At 42.2% G+C, this 18,760-nt stretch overlaps 2 protein-coding genes across 3 annotated transcripts in view, besides 1 other annotated feature; both read left to right on the forward strand.

The window, feature by feature from the left end:
• CG34106 (uncharacterized protein) overlaps positions 1 to 18,760 on the forward strand; it is a 42,095-nt gene that overhangs the window by 12,969 nt on the left and 10,366 nt on the right. The window contains exons 3-4 of the mRNA NM_001299079.1: positions 14,550 to 14,758; positions 17,869 to 18,004. The gene's annotated coding sequence lies outside the window, so the exon portion shown is untranslated. The remainder of the gene's footprint in view (positions 1 to 14,549; positions 14,759 to 17,868; positions 18,005 to 18,760) is intronic.
• Positions 1 to 18,760, forward strand: part of beat-IIIa (beaten path IIIa) — a 42,095-nt gene that overhangs the window by 12,969 nt on the left and 10,366 nt on the right. For both annotated transcript variants that reach the window (NM_135985.6, NM_001201899.2), the window contains exons 3-4: positions 14,550 to 14,758; positions 17,869 to 18,004. In NM_135985.6, the coding sequence (NP_609829.5) occupies positions 14,550 to 14,758; positions 17,869 to 18,004 (345 nt within the window). The remainder of the gene's footprint in view (positions 1 to 14,549; positions 14,759 to 17,868; positions 18,005 to 18,760) is intronic.
• Positions 393 to 8,007: a mobile genetic element.

The following is an 18,760-nucleotide window of genomic DNA, read 5'->3' on the forward strand; positions in this document are numbered from 1 at the left end:
ACAAACACACATGCAACATCCACACACTTTGTGCCAATAACTTTTACTTACACAAACAGCGACGTCGAAAAAAAAGAAGGTTGGCATACAATTTTGCTTGAATTTTTTATGTGAAATTGATTTTCCCTAACGCATTGCGGCTGCTTACCCCCATTTGTTCCCTCTGCCACGCCTCTTCAACTTGCGCCCCAGTCGATCTCCGCCCACATTTGGATATGTCATGTATACTTACCTTTATCGGTTGATTTTTTCAGAAGTCGAAGTCTGCTTAGAAATTTTTTGGAATAAGAAAAGTTGTGTGGAACTGCAGGTATATAAAAATTCATTTCAAATTGATTTAAACATAAAGGTTAGATATAAGCATATTTATACATATACATATATATAATACAAGTTAACGCAAGTTCCACTTGCATCAGGGTTCTCGGCACTCGCTGCCGCATACCTCACCTTGATATGACAACCAACATGCTGTGGTTCTCCAAATAATAGTCAAGATAGTTAAGAGGGTTCGAGTTTACGATTAGCTTTATTTTAAGATTCAGTTCGCGATCTGCTAGCGGTTCCGTTATGTGTCCGTTCGACACTGGGGCCTCTTCTCCCGCCCCGCTGCTTTTATATCCGCTTCCCCCGTTGACCCCTCACCCTGAGTGCGACCAACGGCACTTGTTCCGAATGCACACATACACAAACATGTTCCTAGACAGGCCCCGAGTCGCCTGCTGACGGGGCCCGAAAACACGAGAGCCGAGCGCTGGTGAGTCCTGACGAAGATCGCAAGAAGAGGGTTCGTAACTTACACGAACATGTTACTAGACAGGCCCCGAGTCGCCTGCTGACGGGGCCCGAAAACACGAGAGCCGAGCGCTGGTGAGTCCTGACGAAGAGCGCAAGAAGAGGGTTCTTAACTCCTCCCCCCTCAAGATCTGCGTCCCGCAGATTAGTGAGCCTTGTTCAGCTCGGTTTGGCCCAATGCTTCTAAGTTTGCGGCAATCTCGCGGACATCGGGCATGCCTTTGGTGGACATCAGCTTCTTCCATAGGAAATAAAAGCCTAGGAATATGCAGATTGCGAGTGCCGCCTCGGTGAGAAGAGAGGCTAGTAGCTCACTCGCCATGTTGGACATCTTTTCCAAATTCTTCATGCTCACGTCGTGGACGTATTCCAGAGAAAGTTGAAAGTTGCTGGCCGTTATGTGGCTCAACACGGCCGGCATCGCCATTAGATGACTGACCGAGTAACTGGAATAGTTTTGACCGTTGACCATTATCGTCTCATTGTCGAATTGGATGATAAAGGAGCCGATCAGGTCGTAGTTCTCTGCAGCCGTTCTTAGAGTTCCGTTGAAGTTGGTCAGGAGGAGCATTCCATCGTCGACTTGCTTAACCACTCGTTGGTTACTTCAGTAGCCGAGGGATACAGCTAGCCTCCTCCAGTTTTTGCAGTTCCTCGAAGCCGTCGCTTGCGCGGCCAAGACGGCGTTCCAATCAGCAGCATCTGGAGATCCAGCTACCCATTTCCAAGCCGACCCCAGCCAGTCCAGTGAGCGGGATTTGCGCCGCATGCAGAAATCGCGCTTACAAAAAGACAATTCGTAAATATCTGGTCGTCTAAGTTGTTCTAAGACTACGTAGTGTGTGGGGGTACGGTACATTTTGTGTACTTATATTTTTATTTTTTTATATTTCTTATTTCTTATTTCTTATAATCTGTATTTTTTTATATTATTTTTTTTATAGTTTTTTTTGTATTTCTTTTTGTATTTCTTAACTCATTTTTTTTTTTTTTTTTTTTTTTTTTTTTTTTTTTATTAATGTTTTTTTTATATAGGGTATGCATGGGTGGAATATTTCATTAGCTGCCACAACGTACTTTTATTACTTTCGTTATTCTTTTTCGCGTTTCTTTTTTAAATGTGAAAGCCACGTCTCAATTTCTTAGATCAGATTTGTGGAAAATTTTTCCTGATCTGGTTTTAACTGTTACCTTGTTGTCTTCCTGTACCTTTTCGCATCTGAACCTCGCTTTTTCCTTTGTTTTTATTTGCTTATTTGCAACAAAAACTTCATCTCCCGGCCCATAAGACTTTGGCTCGTCCCTATTTTTATTCCGAGCCATATTACCTCTAATTTGCTTATACTCAATTAAGCCCTTGATGTCCTCTAAAGTCTGCCGCCGGAAATCTGTCAGACCCTGATAGTTTACCCTTGACGAGCGGTCGAAAAAAACGTCTGCTGGTTTTCGATTCGTTACCGAGTGAACGGAAGTGTTGTAGCGGTCCACTGCTATGTGTACCAGCTCAACGGGTTTGAAGGTAGGGAGCTCATCTTTAAGGCAACGATAAATTTCTAGGAACGTAGAGTGGAATCTCTCGACTTGACCATTTACTTCGCTCTTCTGGGTTGGAGCATAATACAGATCGATATCTAGAGACCGAAGATAGTTGAGCACTGTGGGGCATAACAACCCTCGCTCGTTATCCGAAACCAAGACCTTAGGGGCGGTGAAGTAATGTAGGGCCTCCACCAAAGTTTCTCGCAAATGCACAGATGCTTTTGACTGCAGATGGAAAAGTTTGGCAAACTTGCTAAATTTGTCAATACAACTTAGGTATAACCTTTTTTCGAGCGCAAAAATGTCGATGTGAAGTATTTCACATGGGTAGTTAGGAATTGGCGTAGGTTGTAGGTTTGGTTTGTTAGGGTGTCTCTCGTACTTGTAGAGTTTGCAACACTGACATGAGGAAGTTTGCAGACGGATCGTACTGGACATTCGCGGGAAATAATATTTTTCTAAAAGTTGGAGACGAATCTCCGTAGGGCCCCTATGTGCTCTACGGTGTTCTTTTTCAATTATTTCACAAATTTCCTCTGCGCCAGACACGTCCGCCACTAGGCGCTGCGTTATCCGAATTTTGTATAAAAGAAAATTCGCTAAGCAGATGGACTGAAAGCGTTGCAAATGTGCTTCCGGGATTTTGACGCCGTTAATTATTACAGGTCGTAGACACGATTGTAACGAGTTGGTTAAATCGGCAAGTGATCCGTCTTTGAGAGGAATCAGATGGCGAGTATAACCTGGGAACGGGTGCTCGCATAAGTATTTTGACCTGGTTGTGTCAAAAATGAGTTGATTCTTGAAAACGTTGATTGGAGATTCAACGTGGGGAATCAATCGTGAACTGTCATGTAAAGCGCTATGGGCAGTAGCCAAAGACTGCATGTCATCCTCGGGATTAGCATCTAAATCGGTGCTCAACTGGTTAAGCTGAGGCGGAATGCGTGAAAGCGCGTCAGCCACCACATTAGATTTCCCAGGCTTGTAGATGAGTTCGCAGTTGTATTCCTCTATACGAGCCTTCCAGCGTTTTAGCTTCGCATTGAAATTTCTGTTGCCTAGGGCAAACGTTAGAGGTTGATGGTCAGTATATACTTTAATAGTACCAGCGCCATATAAGTAAGCCCGAAGATTGTCCAATGACCAAATTATCGCGAGCATTTCCTTTTCGATAGTAGCGTAGTTTTCCTCCGTCTTATTTAATGAACGGGAAATGTACGCTATCGGCCTATCTCTACCCTGGTCGTCCTGTGAGAGGACAGCTCCGATGGCCCAGTTAGAAGCGTCCGTGGTTAGATGGAAAGGTTTAGTGAAACATGGGAACGCCAGTATTTCAGAAGAACAGAGAATTGATTTTAAATCATTAAAAGACTGTAGGGCCGTCTCGTCTAATGTAATTGGCACTTTGCTTGATTGTGAAGACTTTATATTAGCGTACAATCCACGCGTCAAGTTTGTAAGGGGCTTTGCTACCTTCGCATAGTCCTGAATGAACTTCCTGTAGTACGAGGTCATGCCTAGAAATCTTTTTAACTCCTTAACAGAGGTCGGAGGAGGCATTTCGCTAATCGCTCTGACCTTTTTCGGATCTGCCTTAATGCCATCGGCCGTGACGATATATCCTAAAAATCCTACCTGCGTGTCTAAAAAATGCGACTTCTCAAGGTTCACTTGGAGGTTAGCTTTTGATAAACTCGCTAATACCAATCGGAGATTTTTCCAGTGTGTGTCATAATCTTCACTGAAGACGATGATATCGTCAATATAAACGTAGCAGACCTTGCCAATATGCTCGCGCAAAATATCATCGATCATTCTTTGGAAGATTGCAGGTGCATTCTTCAAACCGAATGGTAGACGGAGGAACTCGTACTTTCCATTTAGAGTAGAGAAAGCTGTCTTTGGAATGTCGCTTTCCTTCATGTGGATTTGATGGAATCCAGAAGTCAAATCTAGGGTGGTAAAGTATTTGGCATTGCCAAGGCTGGCTAGCGTAGCGTTTATATCTGGGATGGGGTAAGTGTCGGGTATGGTGACGGTATTTAACCGCTTGAAATCGACTACCATGCGATATTGTTTTTCTCCGTTTGGTTTAGGTTTCTTCGGGACTATCCAGATAGGGGAATTGTAAGGGCTATTAGAGGGTCGAATTATACCGTCCTGCAGCAGTTCATCGATTTGACGTTCGACTTCTCCGCGCATGTTGACTGGGTAAGGATAACTTTTAGCATAGATCGGGTCTTGTGTGTTTGTCCGGATTTCAGCCTTGACGGCCGTCTCCACGGACATTCCAGATAAGGGGGGCTCGAAGATGCGGGGAAATTCCCCGAGAAGGGAATTCAAAATTTCTTGTGTACCATCTGGGTGTTCGGCGGCGAGTAGCGGGTTAACGTTTATTGAAGCTCTCGCCAAAAGAGGGATTTTAATTCCTGGGGTTATTATCAAACAATTGTTTTTCCTATCCACTATGGCTTTTAAGTCTTTGAGAGTATCGTCGCCAATGATACCATCAAAGGAATGTAAATTCGGTAGTACGAAAAAGGTAATATCCGAGTCGTTCCCTAGTGGTTTGAAGAATTTACCAACTAGGCGGTGCGTTATCATGATGTTACCCGCAGCGGACAGTACGGAGAAGGGTTTACGGACTGTGGTACACCCGGCTGCAAGTCTTCGGCTAATAAAGTTTTTGTTCGCCCCCGTGTCGATCAAAAACTTCAGCCTTTCTCCCCTCTCCGTAGCATACTCTAAGTACGGTACACTGGAGAGGCGTTGGTCATAAAATTTGCCCCTCCCTCAGTCTCAAGGTTATGTGGAGCATCTGTAACTCCTTCCACGTTTTTCTGCGGAGGATAATTGTTGCTTCTCTCGACAGCTTGAGACTCGTCATCATAGTAACCCTCGTGTGAACGTCCTTGGTTATCTCCACTAGCCGCCGGGGCTAGCGGGGGTGGTGCCAATTCCATGTGGTACAATCTTTGTGCCTTTTGGAATGGGTTGTTTCCTTCGGACATTCTCTTAATACCGGAGCCTTCTTCCTGGCGACCACTGTATCCTGATTGGTAAGATTGACCCGACCGATTGGATTCCATTTTTATGGCCTGTCTAGGACCCTGAGTTCTGTAGGAGTTTTGCGAAAATCTGCCTGAACCAGGAGAAAAAGGGGTTCGGAACGGTGGCCTGGCCTGATGTTGATATGGGCCTGCGAATCTTGGGGCACCTGACGGTTGATAGTTCTGAGCTGTGAAATTTCTTGACATTACATTCTGCAATCCCATACAAAAAGAGTAAGCCTCTGGTAGATTCTTCGGGCTGCGGACAAGTAAGTGTTTGGAACAATCTCTCCCCACTCCTCGGATAAAAACATCCAAAGCCTTGTCTCTATAGGTTTCTATCAAAGCGTTGACTACTTCACGAGGGTGGTTTCTGGCCTTCAAGTTATTTAAGATCAACGAGAGATGGCCATTAACGTCCATATAGAACCTATCTAGTGGTCTAGAACCTTGGCACATAGCGCCAAGCTCATGCTCAAGCGTACGTAAGTCTCGTTTGTCTGCGTAATGCAGCGCCAAGACTCGTTTTATGTCGTCCCAATCGTCGTCTTGGACGCCATAGGCCGCCAAGGCCATGTCGGCGTGTCCCCTTATTTTCTGTCTAATATGCAAGACAATTGCCCTATACAGGGGTCTGGTTTTAATCAAGTCATATTCGGTCAGTATTGACTGTGCCCTGTTTATCCAAGACAGGTAAGCCTCCTGCCGTCCTTCGAACGCCTGCAGTTCTTTGACGCAGTCAGGGAGGACCGATATCTCTCTCAGCTCATACTCGGTGCGTGCGCGCACCAGGGGTTGCGGTTGGTCGACCGTAGGGTCAGCGTTCCCGCGCTCCTGTTCTAAAATAGCCAACCTATCATTATTTTTCTTAATATCTTCCTTAATGCCTGTCACCACGTTGGTCAGGGCATTGAGGGACTCGCTAAGAGCACGCAGGGTCTCTTCCATTTTGATTTTTAGTTTGCGTTGGAAAGATGCAGGAAGCTTTCAAGGCAACAGAATTCGTTATTACTTTACGGAAATGTGAGACAACGGTTTTAACCCGATAAAAAAGAATATCTGTTCTTCTTTGCTTTTTCTTTATTTCTCTAAATTTAGCAAATATGGCAATAAAGTTTAATGAAATATTTCACTCACCCTTGTATGCTCTTTATTAGTTTTCGTCGTTTAGGTTGTACCCCTACAGCATGAATATTCTATTGGGATAAGTAAAAAAAGGTGAATTAGTGTATTGTAGAGAATTTTTATTCATTTCGTTTCGGGAAATTGGGGAAATTGTACTATACTTGTTTTCCTTTGAATTGTGGTGTTGTGCATGTGTTTATACAATTTTTGTGCGCTATTCCATTTTGCAATATTTTTTCCTTGCGTGCGTGCTGTTACAGTTTTTTATTGATGACCTCTAATTTATTTCGGCACTGGGCACGGTGGTTCCGTAGTATCCCTTTTGGCTGGTTGCCTACTAAGGTACGGCCGCCACACAACTTGTTGGGCGGTTTTTTTTTTTTGGGTGCATTCCACACCACTTAACGTATCCAACAAGCTGCCACACACCACCTTATCACTCTGGGCGCTCATATTACTCGTACTGCCGCAGGTAAACTGCTGCAATGGTTAATTATTGGTTTATTATACACAATCTTTTGCACTCGCGAATTGGCAAGGAGAGAAAAAAAAAATTTTCCCACAAGCCGTACCGCCGCAGTGGGTTGATCGTGTTTTAATTATGTTATAGGTATCGTACAACTTTTGCGCTCGGCATGGGCGACGTGGCGTCCTCCGGTAGCGGGTCGTTGTTTTATTAATTTAAATTAGGTCTTGGCGCAACATAGGTTTACATTTTTATTTTAGAAATTTTACACCTTTTATTGAATTATGCAATATTTGTTGCGCCCCGGGATGGGCGTAGTTCCCCCCGGCAGCGGGTAATTGCTATTTTATCATTTTATACACAGCTCACGCAGCACTTCTTTTTCATTTATGGATTTCAGATCTTAATCTGACTTATGCACACCACCACTATTTTTACGCACAAATTTCCACAATTTTTTCGTATCACTTTTATCGGCCGGACATTGCCGGTCCCTGTTCGGGCGCCAGTTAACGCAAGTTCCACTTGCATCAGGGTTCTCGGCACTCGCTGCCGCATACCTCACCTTGATATGACAACCAACATGCTGTGGTTCTCCAAATAATAGTCAAGATAGTTAAGAGGGTTCGAGTTTACGATTAGCTTTATTTTAAGATTCAGTTCGCGATCTGCTAGCGGTTCCGTTATGTGTCCGTTCGACACTGGGGCCTCTTCTCCCGCCCCGCTGCTTTTATATCCGCTTCCCCCGTTGACCCCTCACCCTGAGTGCGACCAACGGCACTTGTTCCGAATGCACACATACACAAACATGTTCCTAGACAGGCCCCGAGTCGCCTGCTGACGGGGCCCGAAAACACGAGAGCCGAGCGCTGGTGAGTCCTGACGAAGATCGCAAGAAGAGGGTTCGTAACTTACACGAACATGTTACTAGACAGGCCCCGAGTCGCCTGCTGACGGGGCCCGAAAACACGAGAGCCGAGCGCTGGTGAGTCCTGACGAAGAGCGCAAGAAGAGGGTTCTTAACTTACATATATGCATATATTTATTTCAATCGCGTTGTGTGGAAATCGATTTTTCCAAGTGATATCCCAAGAAAACAAGACACAACCGTTTGAAAAGAGAAAGTTTGTCATAAATTCCTATACTTTCACCTGACTACGAAAATTGCTTAAACTCGTGATGGTCAAAGTCCGTTTTGGCCTCATTAAAGCGCCTCCGGTCAGAGCCGGGCCACTGAATTATTTATAATACTCTCGACCGGTCCAAGACGTCGTATATCCCTTGGCATGGTAATATGCCACGGCCAAATTGTCTTTATAGTATATATATACACCTCCCTCTGAGGTGAGTGTCCGTCCCCTGGGGCTGGTCGGCGAAAGTTGAATAGGAAGTTCCTCAAATTATGCCAGAAGCAGTCAGAAATACAAAAAAAGGGAAGGAAAGTAAAGAAAATTGGTTGGTAGGAAGCGTGCTTATGGCCTTTTATTTTAAATTCTCTGCTATATGTTCGGGCACATATTCTATGGCCGTCTGGAAGCTAATATTTTAGCTCAACTTTCGGCCGCTGCCTCAAGGCATAGGAAATTTTTTCGGTGCTATTCGAAAGAAGCTTGAATTGGGAGCGGTAATCAAATATTAATGTGGCTAGGAAGGAAGTCCAAGAAGGATGTGCAATAAGTGGGACGTATGTTAATTGAGGCTCAGTGGTGAAATTTGCAAGAGTGTGATGGTCCAACTTTTTGAATAAATAATGACAAGTTGCATACACGATGATCAATTAGGAGGGAAATTCTGAAATTATTTAAGCAAACTGTAAAACATCTAGTTGAAAAAAAACCAGCGAATAATTATGTTATAACACTTATGTATCTTTAATGTAATTAATATATGCGTAAGCTGTTTAGTATTCACCCCTTAAAGAACTTAAACCGATTTTCATCTTATGTTACTCGCGAGCCCTGTCTTGTTCTCCTTGACTGCATAATTCATATGGCAAAGGGACGGGGCCAAAGGAAAAGTTGCCTTGGCTGTTAGTTGGCTCAAAGAACCAGGCACTTGGCATCGCCTTAAGCCGTCTTTTCAGCGCCGCAAATTGCATTTAGCGCATTAATTTGACGCCTTCGCTGCGCCTCGGGACTACGGAGCAGTTAACCCCGCCACCCATTTAATTATAACCCCAGATGATCTAGGTCCTGCTTCTCTGAGCATTGTTTCCTTTTCATTTGGGCCAGAGGCTAGGCCACCGCCCAATTGAAATATTACCATTTGATAAGTAAGTGAGCTCCGGGGATATGTCAGGGTTGCCAATTCTGCTTCTTTTTCGGCAATGTTAAAAAAATGTTATCGGAAAATGAACTGTAAAAAATGTATTTTAATCAATTGGCTTAATTCTTTCATTATTATTAATGCAAACATTTTATAAATATTGTTTCTAACAAAATAAGAAATATTTCATGAATAGCCTTTCATGGATGCCAAATTTTGCAACATGGTTTATAAATTTTAAGGTATTCAGTTAATATCTTTGAATATTGTTCATAATTTTGGCATTCATTGCCTTCGCATACTTCTCATATCCAACGCGACTTCCGTTGGCTGGCTTTTGGTCCTCGCTCCGCGAGCTTTGATGTCTTGCGGTTGCTTTTCCGCCCCGGAAAATCTCCCACGGGAAAGGGGCCGGGGCACCCTGACCCCAAGCCAAGCGCGGAAATTGTGCGCCGCAATCTCTTAAGACCGGCGACAAATATACCTGGCCTGGCATCGGAGGAGGTTTGGGATTTTGGGGCGGGGAGCCGGAGCTTTAGGCATTACCATGATTTAACATCAACTTCTGGGCTTTTGTCGTCTACTCTCGGATGTCTGCGGGTTAAACGATGCGAGTGAACTCAGGTAGAAGAGGACACGCCGCTCGTAAATAATTAATCTGGCCGCAAAGTGCGATTATCAAAGTGTTGGAAAAATGTTAAATAGCTCCCCAGGGCAGCGATGCGGCCGACAACATTAAAATGTGGCGAAAGTTTGGCCCGAAGCACTCGAAAAATATTTTTGAACCATGAAAAAGATTTACAGAAAATCAATGACAATCGTGCAAACTTGTTAATGAAATTAAATGTAATTTTAAATTATATGCACAATTACGTTCAATATGTATCAACTGCTTAGTTATATCTGATTCAAAGAATCCACATTTATTTTCCTAACTTTCTAAATCGGAGTGTATCCTTGTCAGTCGCGTCTTTCAGGACATTTGCCCGCTGACCACTAAACTTGGAGTTCTTGATATTTTTTGACTGCTCCAGTTGATGTTTTTCAATTATGCAAATAAAGGGATTAATTTGTAGCGCAAAAGGGACGTTGTGTGGGTGGGAATGGTAGACACTGGAAATTGTTTTAAAGAATGCGCCAGGCGCTGATAAAAGTTTGTCTCACGCCGCCTCCTTCCATTTTCTTTCGCCCGAGATACCAAACTGTGCGACAACTATAAAAATTTCAATTACGAAAAAGGGATACAGACTTTTCTCAAGGATGAACACCAAAAGGAAGGTGGAGGTGGAAGTATGGGGTTGTCAGGAACAACTTCCAAAATTGACTTCATTAAAGTCGAAACAATTTTTGGGCTTGTGTAATGTGAAAAAAAAGGGTATTATGTTCTGCAACCAGTATGATGTGCACCTAGCTGGTATGGTGTTTTATCAAACTAAGGCTTTATGAGTATACTTCGATTTCAAAGATTTGAAAACTTTTTCTAGGTGAAAAGGCTTATTCAGTGAAACATGAATGCAATGCTGCGCTTCATTTAATTTTATTTCCCTTCAAACTTGGTTGGTGTCAATTTCAGCTTCGTGATATTGTATTTTTTGAGGGCTGTTGTGTTTCTGGCTGCCTAACATTTGTTTTACCCCTTTTAGCCCCCACTTTATTTGCTGTTTCAATTGTCAGTTGAGCTGGAAGTGGCTGTTGAGTATTAGGTCTAAATGGGGAATTGCTAAAATTCCGGCGAAAAGGGGACGAAACGCCATCAAGGAACTCTTTATGGTGATATGGTGAGAATGGCGGAGTTGGAACCCTGAAAAAAGAGGGGTTATGTTGTGGGGGCGTTGCACAAATTAAACCCGAATGAAAATTAAACGATGCATGAAATTACTTTCCTTCTTTTTTAACTTTTCTTCCTGCTGTGTTCGTTGTCGTAGGCAAATTTTCTACTACTCCCCTTAATTTTCCCTCCCGCTCGTTTGCCTTTCTTCGACTTTAGCTTTAGCTTTTGGCTTTTGACTTTGAGTGGATCGGGTTCTTTCTTCCATTTTGCACACGCAGTGGCGTAGCTATGGGGCTTTACAGCAATGCATCCTTGAAGAATCTAAAGACCTTTGTATAAATGCCGAATAATTTTGGATGTCCATGTATTTTGATTTTCAGTACACAACTTCCCTACAATTTAATTTTAATTAGTATAAGTTCTTTAAACCCTTTTCTTTACTAAATCCCCAGTTAGACACTGAGCTTCACTTCGTTTCGAGTTTCCTTGCCGTTCTGTTGGCTTTTTTAATTTTTAATGTGCAGTCAGTTGTTGTTTCTGTAGTCTGCAGTAGAAAAAAGGACACACTCCATTTACGCAAAGGGTCCTGCACCGCCAGTGCCAAAAAGAGAGGGCTGGAAGGCAGAGAGAGTAACAAAGAGGGTGGAATGTCCCAGGCCAATTTGCAAAGTCAAATGCCAGTCAACTGCAATTAAGGCGCTAAAACCGCAAGGCGTATTCCAACAGGACATGGGTGAGCCGGTCTTAAATTACCAGGATCATGCATTGTACTTTGTACATATAGAAATTTTAAATTTAAATTATACTTGTTAAAATAATGCCAATTGGTCTTCAAGATTTTTATGCAGTAAGCTTAAAACATCGTATATATAATTATCAAATATTATTGTATTAAATATGCATTTATGTTTCATAAAATTGTATAATTTGCTTAAGATTCTAATCCATTCGCTGGAATACTTCAATCGTAAAGTTACTTTGTAAAATATTCTGAAACCTTAAAATGTATACGACAGTGCTTTGCTTCCTCTTGTACACTGACACAAATCCTTAGCTTATTAGCACATTTTATGGCACCATCTACTCCATTTATTCGCCTTTTTCTGCTGTTGGGTTAACAAAAATATGCCGACACGGAAATGAATTTATAATGCATGATGTTTGTTGTTCCTGCCGATTTGTATTTGGGGCTATAAAATATTCGAGCCCAAAAAAGAGCGGACTGCATGTGCGCTTTTGTGTGTCTGTGTGCCTGTGGAACAGCAAAAAGGCAAACAACTAACTCATTTTGTGGCTGCCGTCGCCGCCTCTTCTTTCCTTTATGCCAATTGTCTGCCACCAACACACGGACACCCATACATACGCACACACTATAAGGGCAACACACACGTGCAAGCAAACAAGCTCAAAGCATTCAACGTATTTTTTATTGAAGGCGCGGCTGCGATTTTGATTCCGATTGCAAATCCGCTGCTCTCTCTTTTTGCGTTCCCTTACTTTGTCTCTTTCTGTGCACTGGGAAAAATGTCAGTCTTGTCTCCTGGTTTTGAAGAAGCATGTATCCTCTGAATAGTAAATCAAATGCTCTATATAGAACGCAAACAAAGTGGTAACTTCTTTAGATCAGATTAGAAAAAAGTTATCAAAAATAGTTTTAAGAATGCATATAAGAAGCTTGTTTTGTGCCTAGCATACCTGACATAATGGCCAGGTAAGATTACACATACGCCCTGGTGTCAGATTTGACTTGAATAATAATTTCAGATTTGGCACCTATTTTTTGGAGTGTCTTGCTGCCCTACTTGTCCACATTGTTCAATACTACAGATGCCACTGTGCCAATGTCTCTGTGTGCATGACCTCCGGCTCGGGTTTTTGCGTTGGGCGTCTGACAGCTCAATATATTCGCCATTTGTCGCTGTGAAAACCACACACTCTGTCTCCCCCTTAGGTGATGTTTCCTGCTCCCCTCACAAGTTGTCATAGAAAGGTGGCACGCTGAGTGCCGCAAAACTGTTGAACGATGCCATAGACAAGAGGATCTCCTGAACTAGCGACACCCACCATCACAAAATATCCAGAAATAAACAAATATAACAATGAAAAATATTATTTAAAAATATTCATAATGCATAATAGAATTTCAAACAATTTTTCTATGCATTTCTTTGAGTAAAGTAAAAATTATACGTAAATCCATCATATTTATCACAAGAGTCCGCCGTTTTCGTCCTTAAATTCGCATTTACTGGTTCGCCAATTTAACTGATCGTGCAAGCTACACATTTCCGTGTAGTAATTCATTGGCCTTATCAGGTAACCACTGTACCTCTAGTTCCTTGCGCATGAGTCCCTTTCCGTTCCTTTCCTATCCGTAACTTTCCCTTCGCTTATTCGTGATGTTGTTGTTGGAGCGGCGAATGCAGGAAAATCAATTTCGTTCTCCATTTGCAGTTGGCAATTTGCATAATAAGGTCGTTTGGCGCAATTTGCATGTGAATGTGATAAATTCAATGGCGGCGCTGCACGTTACACCGCACACACCCACACACATGCATATACATATGCGTCTGAGGAGTAGTGTCTGTGCTGGTGTGCGTGAGTATTTGTTTTTCCCGCTTTCCCACAGAAAGAACTCACTTTTTCACGTTTGACGTTTGGAAAAATGAAAAGTGTAGCGGTATATTAAATAAGTGGGCGTGACCCCACCCACACAGCTGCAAATGTAACGGTTAGCGTCCTGGCGCGGTTACGGGTACCGCTAGACCTTCGGGGACTCACCGAAAAGCCGCCAAAATGTCGCCAAAGGCAAATATGGGGATATGTGCCAGGTTCTGCTGTTTGTGATTTAAAAGCTTTTGGCTCTGTTTGGGTTTGATTACCCTTCTTCGGGGTATAATTCTTTTTTCGCCGAGCAAAGGTGTTTTAAATAAAAAAAAAATTAAATATCGCCAAAGCTAAACTAATAAACCAAACGGGTTATTTTCTTTTTTAATCAAATAAATTAAATCATTTATAGATACAAATCCTAAAATATGATTATTTAAGAGCAATCCCTAGATCTCTAGACGTAAAACAAGATTAAATGGATTTTTGTGTTTTGAAAAATGGCAAATTATGCATGTAGGGTATGGAAATTCCACTTGCAAATGCCATTTTACTGGGACTTTTGAGTTTTTGGCGCATGTATTTTAGTTTCGCCTTACACGTGAGTTGTGGACTGCAGTGACGTGCACTGGATTTCCCCGGGATCTAGTAGCCGGAGTCCAGCAGGGCAAGTACAAATTCATATGAGAGGGCTGCAAAAGGTTTTTTGTGTTTGCCTTCTGGCCATTTTGGTGGAAAAATATGGCCAGCTGGAATCATAACAGTTGAAATATGAAAGTGGGTTAGGGCATACGAATTAAGGGGATAACTTTGGTGCACTTGCAGTTGAGAATGCGAATGGAAATGGCATCATCTCGGGGGAATCCATTAAAAATAATTTCACCACACTAACATTCGTTTCTATTTCTTTCAAAAACGCTAATTGCAGACATTAGCAGCTCGCTGACAATGACCGAGGTGAAGATACCCAATCACATAATGCGCCTGAAGAGCGCCACTCTGGGCTGCCGTTACGCCCTCGACGGGGAGTCCTTGTACTCGGTGAAGTGGTATAAGGACGGGCACGAGATCTACCGCTATGTGCCACGCGATAAGCCCCCCGGACAGTCCTTCCCCCTGCCCGGAGTCAACATCGATGTAAGTCCACCGCAACAGGATATTGAAAATAAATTTCTTATTTGCTGATACAAAAAAAAAAATTAAATACACTAAAACTTAATTTTATTAAGGTTTTTAAAGCTTTTGAACTTCACTGCAATTAAAGGCAACATTATCGTTTTATTGTAATGCAATATCTTTATTTATTTATTTATTTAAGTGCCATATGAAGACGCTTTTATCAATCATATAAAGATACTTTAAATATTTCAAATTTAAGACTTTTAGATTTTAGTTTCTAGACAACTGCTTATTCTGCTGAATTCGTAAGGTCACATTTGCCACAAAACAATATAATAACATGGAAGAAGTTTTTCTCCCAGTGCGTATTGAAAACAGCAACAGGTGTTGCTTATCTAAAAAAAAAGGAAGCGGAAAAATTTAATTTAAAATTTTATTACACTTTATGGCGCTGATTTTGTGGAGGGAGGGGCTGTTGCTTTGAATTTAGTGTTACGACCCGATCATAATGATTATTTCAAAACATGTAATTGCCACAATGGCGAGGGAAGCTCTTTCTGCGCTTTTCGCAAGATTTCCACCCGCTTTCGCTCCCCTGTTTTCATTCTGCTTGTTGCTGATTACGTCTTCGCTGGAATGAAAATTGCTGCCACGTAGTTTTGCCATTTAACTTTAATTTAATGTGTATGTAACCTTCCTTAGTTTCCCATAAAAATGTGTGTCTGGTTGGGTTGTTTTCTGCCCCGCCAACCATCCATTTTCAGTTCCCCTTCCTAGCCAAGCTAAGGTCACGTGTTGGTCTGCTTGCCTTGCGATCGAAAAGGTTAACGGAAATCACTTAAAGCTGTCAATATAGCAGACAAAGTTGATATCCCTTTGCTGGCCCTCTTAACTTCGTGCGGCTCTAATAATAATAATTTGCCAAAAGCACTTAAGTGCGTCTACTCTGTAAGACGAGCAGTCAAAGCAAAATGAGTCTAAGAAATTGCGAGAGCACTGTGGAAAAAATGGTATTGTTATCGAAAAATCTTTCATAATTGATTAATACTATAAAGATAATACGAATTTTGCATACTATGTGCAGAGCATATCCATACTATAAATTCTTTGAAGTCATAACTTCTGCTTCTTATTTTAAGAAAGCTATTATTCTCTCAGTGCGTAGAGAAGCAAATCCCGTCAATTGTCGAGGCTAACGTGGCGTATGAGCAATGTGCCAGCGTGTTTTATGGCCTGTGTGCGTGTGGCCAAGCGGCTGGAAAGGGAAAATCGGAAAATTCAAGTAAATGGGGCAAGGAGAGGGAAAGGAAGCTAAAGAAAAACGCTAGCTAAGGGAGACTCCTTTAGTGGAAGCATAATGCGTAATGCGGCATAATTTTCTTTTGGTTTCAATGCCTGCATTTCGTCGCCGCCCTCTCGAAAAGGGTTGAAGGTCGAGTTGAGTGGAGGGAAATGATTAGAACAGAAGACGGGCTCTCTGGGCTATAATAATGATTGTTGTGGTATGGCTGGGAAAAGAGCTTGATAAGCATTTTCATGTGAGCTTTCGTTGTACTGAATAAAGTAATTACTTTATTTTATGAAGGATCTCTGTTGGAAATATAACCATAGGCTTGCAACCTTTTATAGTAGTAGTACTTTATATTAGGGATAGCTCAATTATCATTTTCCTGTCAGAAATCGCTAAGTATTTTAAAGAGTTTTCCCATAATGTCCTATTATTTAGTATAAAGACGTTATGCAAAAGACTTTTTACATTACAAAAATACTTGGTCCAATGTAAATATGTTTTTTTCTATGGTAGCATCTTCTCTGTTATTCAAACTTGGTCCCTCATTTATTTGTTGGCCACTTCAATCAGGGCACATAAACAAGGTTAGGGCCCTGATTCTTTTTAGCCAAACCAAATTTGGAATTACAAATAACAACTTCAATCTGCAGTCATGAGCGAAACGGCGTCGACGAGAAAGCAATAAAGGGAGACTGCAATTTGAATTGCGGTAAGATTTGGTTTTTTGGCTAGCACTGCCATTCCTCCCACCACAACTTTTCCCAACCCCCTTTACGGTCCTGTGGAAAACGACCCCCTGAGCTAAATTTTTCTAGGGGGTGCTGACAACTTGAGCGTGGCGAAAGAATTGGCAAAAAGACGAAGACGCAGCTGAAGAATGGGTAGAAGAATCGGCTTAAGTACTGCCAAGAAGGCAACAAACAAAAGCCAGTCCACAGTCATTGTAGAGGACCAAAGGGCCAGCCATGGGTTAAGGGAGGTGGGGTGGTGCTGGGACAGCTGAAAACAAGCAACAAACCAAAAATAATGTTGAACGTGACTTTTGTGATTGTTTACGCCGGTGAAAAGGAGTGGAGTGGGTGGAAGGAATTGTGACCGGGAAAAGCACAAAGCGAGAGCAAAGAATTTTCATAAAAATTTGCTCGAATCAAATGAAACTTTCTTCCCGCATGTGTGTGCGATAATAAAAGTGCAACTTAAAGAACTTGACTTGACTGCAATTGTTGCCCTGGGAAAATGAAAAAGCCAGTACAGGAAAAACTGTGCGAGTGACTTTTACAACATACCGCCCTCGCATGCGTATCTTCTATCTTTTATTCAGGCCCTTGTGCGATTGTTTCTAGATATTTCATTTTCATTTGCTTGTTTGGTTTTTCGGTCTTGGCTCTTCCGACTTTTTGGTTTATGACTTTTGCTTTCCTTTTGCTTGGCGTTTTCTTGCGTTGCGGCCCTTGAGAAAATTACATTTTTCACCCACAGTGTAGCTAAACTAATAATAAACTGCCTTTCCCATCATCAATCTTCATTTTGCCTAGAATTTGTGAATGTTAAAAATCATCCATAGAAAAATCTTCAACTCTAATTGCGTTTGATTTTATGTCGATTCATTGCCATGTAATTTATCTCGTTTGGGTGTTTAGCTGAAAAACAAACTGAATTTAATGCCGTTTGCATTAAAGTTCTTGCTTTATTTGAGAGATACTGAAAAATGTAGCGCACGAATTGATGATGTCTTTTTTGGGGCTATGAAGTATATTCGCAATTATTTAATTCAAGCACCCATATTTTTTCAACGTCCGAATACTTACGGAAATCCATATTCCTTTCTTTCTTATAGCTGCGTAACTCCTCGGACACCCAGATTCTCCTGCGCCGCGTTACCCTCCAGAGTTCCGGACTTTATCGGTGCGAGGTGTCCGGCGAGGCGCCCGCATTCAACACCGTATCCGAGTCGGAGACCATGACCGTTGTGGGTGAGTTTAACATAAGGGCGCTGCATAAATGCTGGTGGAATGCGAATGCAAATTATCGGGGAGGGGGTATTCAAAAGGCGAGGCACTTGGACATCGGGCGACAGCAGAAAATTTAATTAAAATGCTAATAGTGCCGGGCAGCAAACAATGTTGTGAATGACAGTGGCAAGTGATGCGGCATCAGAAGTTGCAGGGAGCAGAATGCTGGATGCTGAGTTATCCCGAAAGTGCAACATAATTGCTGGGAGTGGATAAAGAGCGGAGATGCCCGAGGCCAGCCGACAAGGATTGACAGCGGCAAGTTAAAGGATAACGGCCAAGGACTCCTGCTTCTGTCACCGGGCTGAAAAACTCGATGCGAGGCAAAACCATTTAAGAGCGCACGCAAGGCAGCCGAAATCTGAGGCTGCTGAATGTAAATTGCATGCAGGTTGTCAGCTCCCTGTCAAGCAGTCTTTGATGGCCTTCCCCCTTTTATAAAAACCAGTGCCACACAAGAATACCCATTTTCATATGGGGAGTGTTATATTGAGGTGAAAGGCAAAGTGGCAAGACAGACCCGTCTCGAATTGGATACTTAAGCAGATGCCTTTTAAAGATGGAGAAAAATACTTCAGCTTTAAGAACCCGATTTAAAAATATTATGTCTTAAAATTCTTTTGTTTAAGCGATTTAAAACCAACTTAAAGAAAAAATAGTAAAGCTTTGGAATTTTGTGGGACTCTGAGACCTTCAATGCCGCGATTTTGCAAAGCT

Source organism: Drosophila melanogaster, chromosome 2L (assembly GCF_000001215.4).
Source record: "Drosophila melanogaster chromosome 2L".
Taxonomy (NCBI): Eukaryota; Metazoa; Arthropoda; class Insecta; order Diptera; family Drosophilidae; genus Drosophila; species Drosophila melanogaster.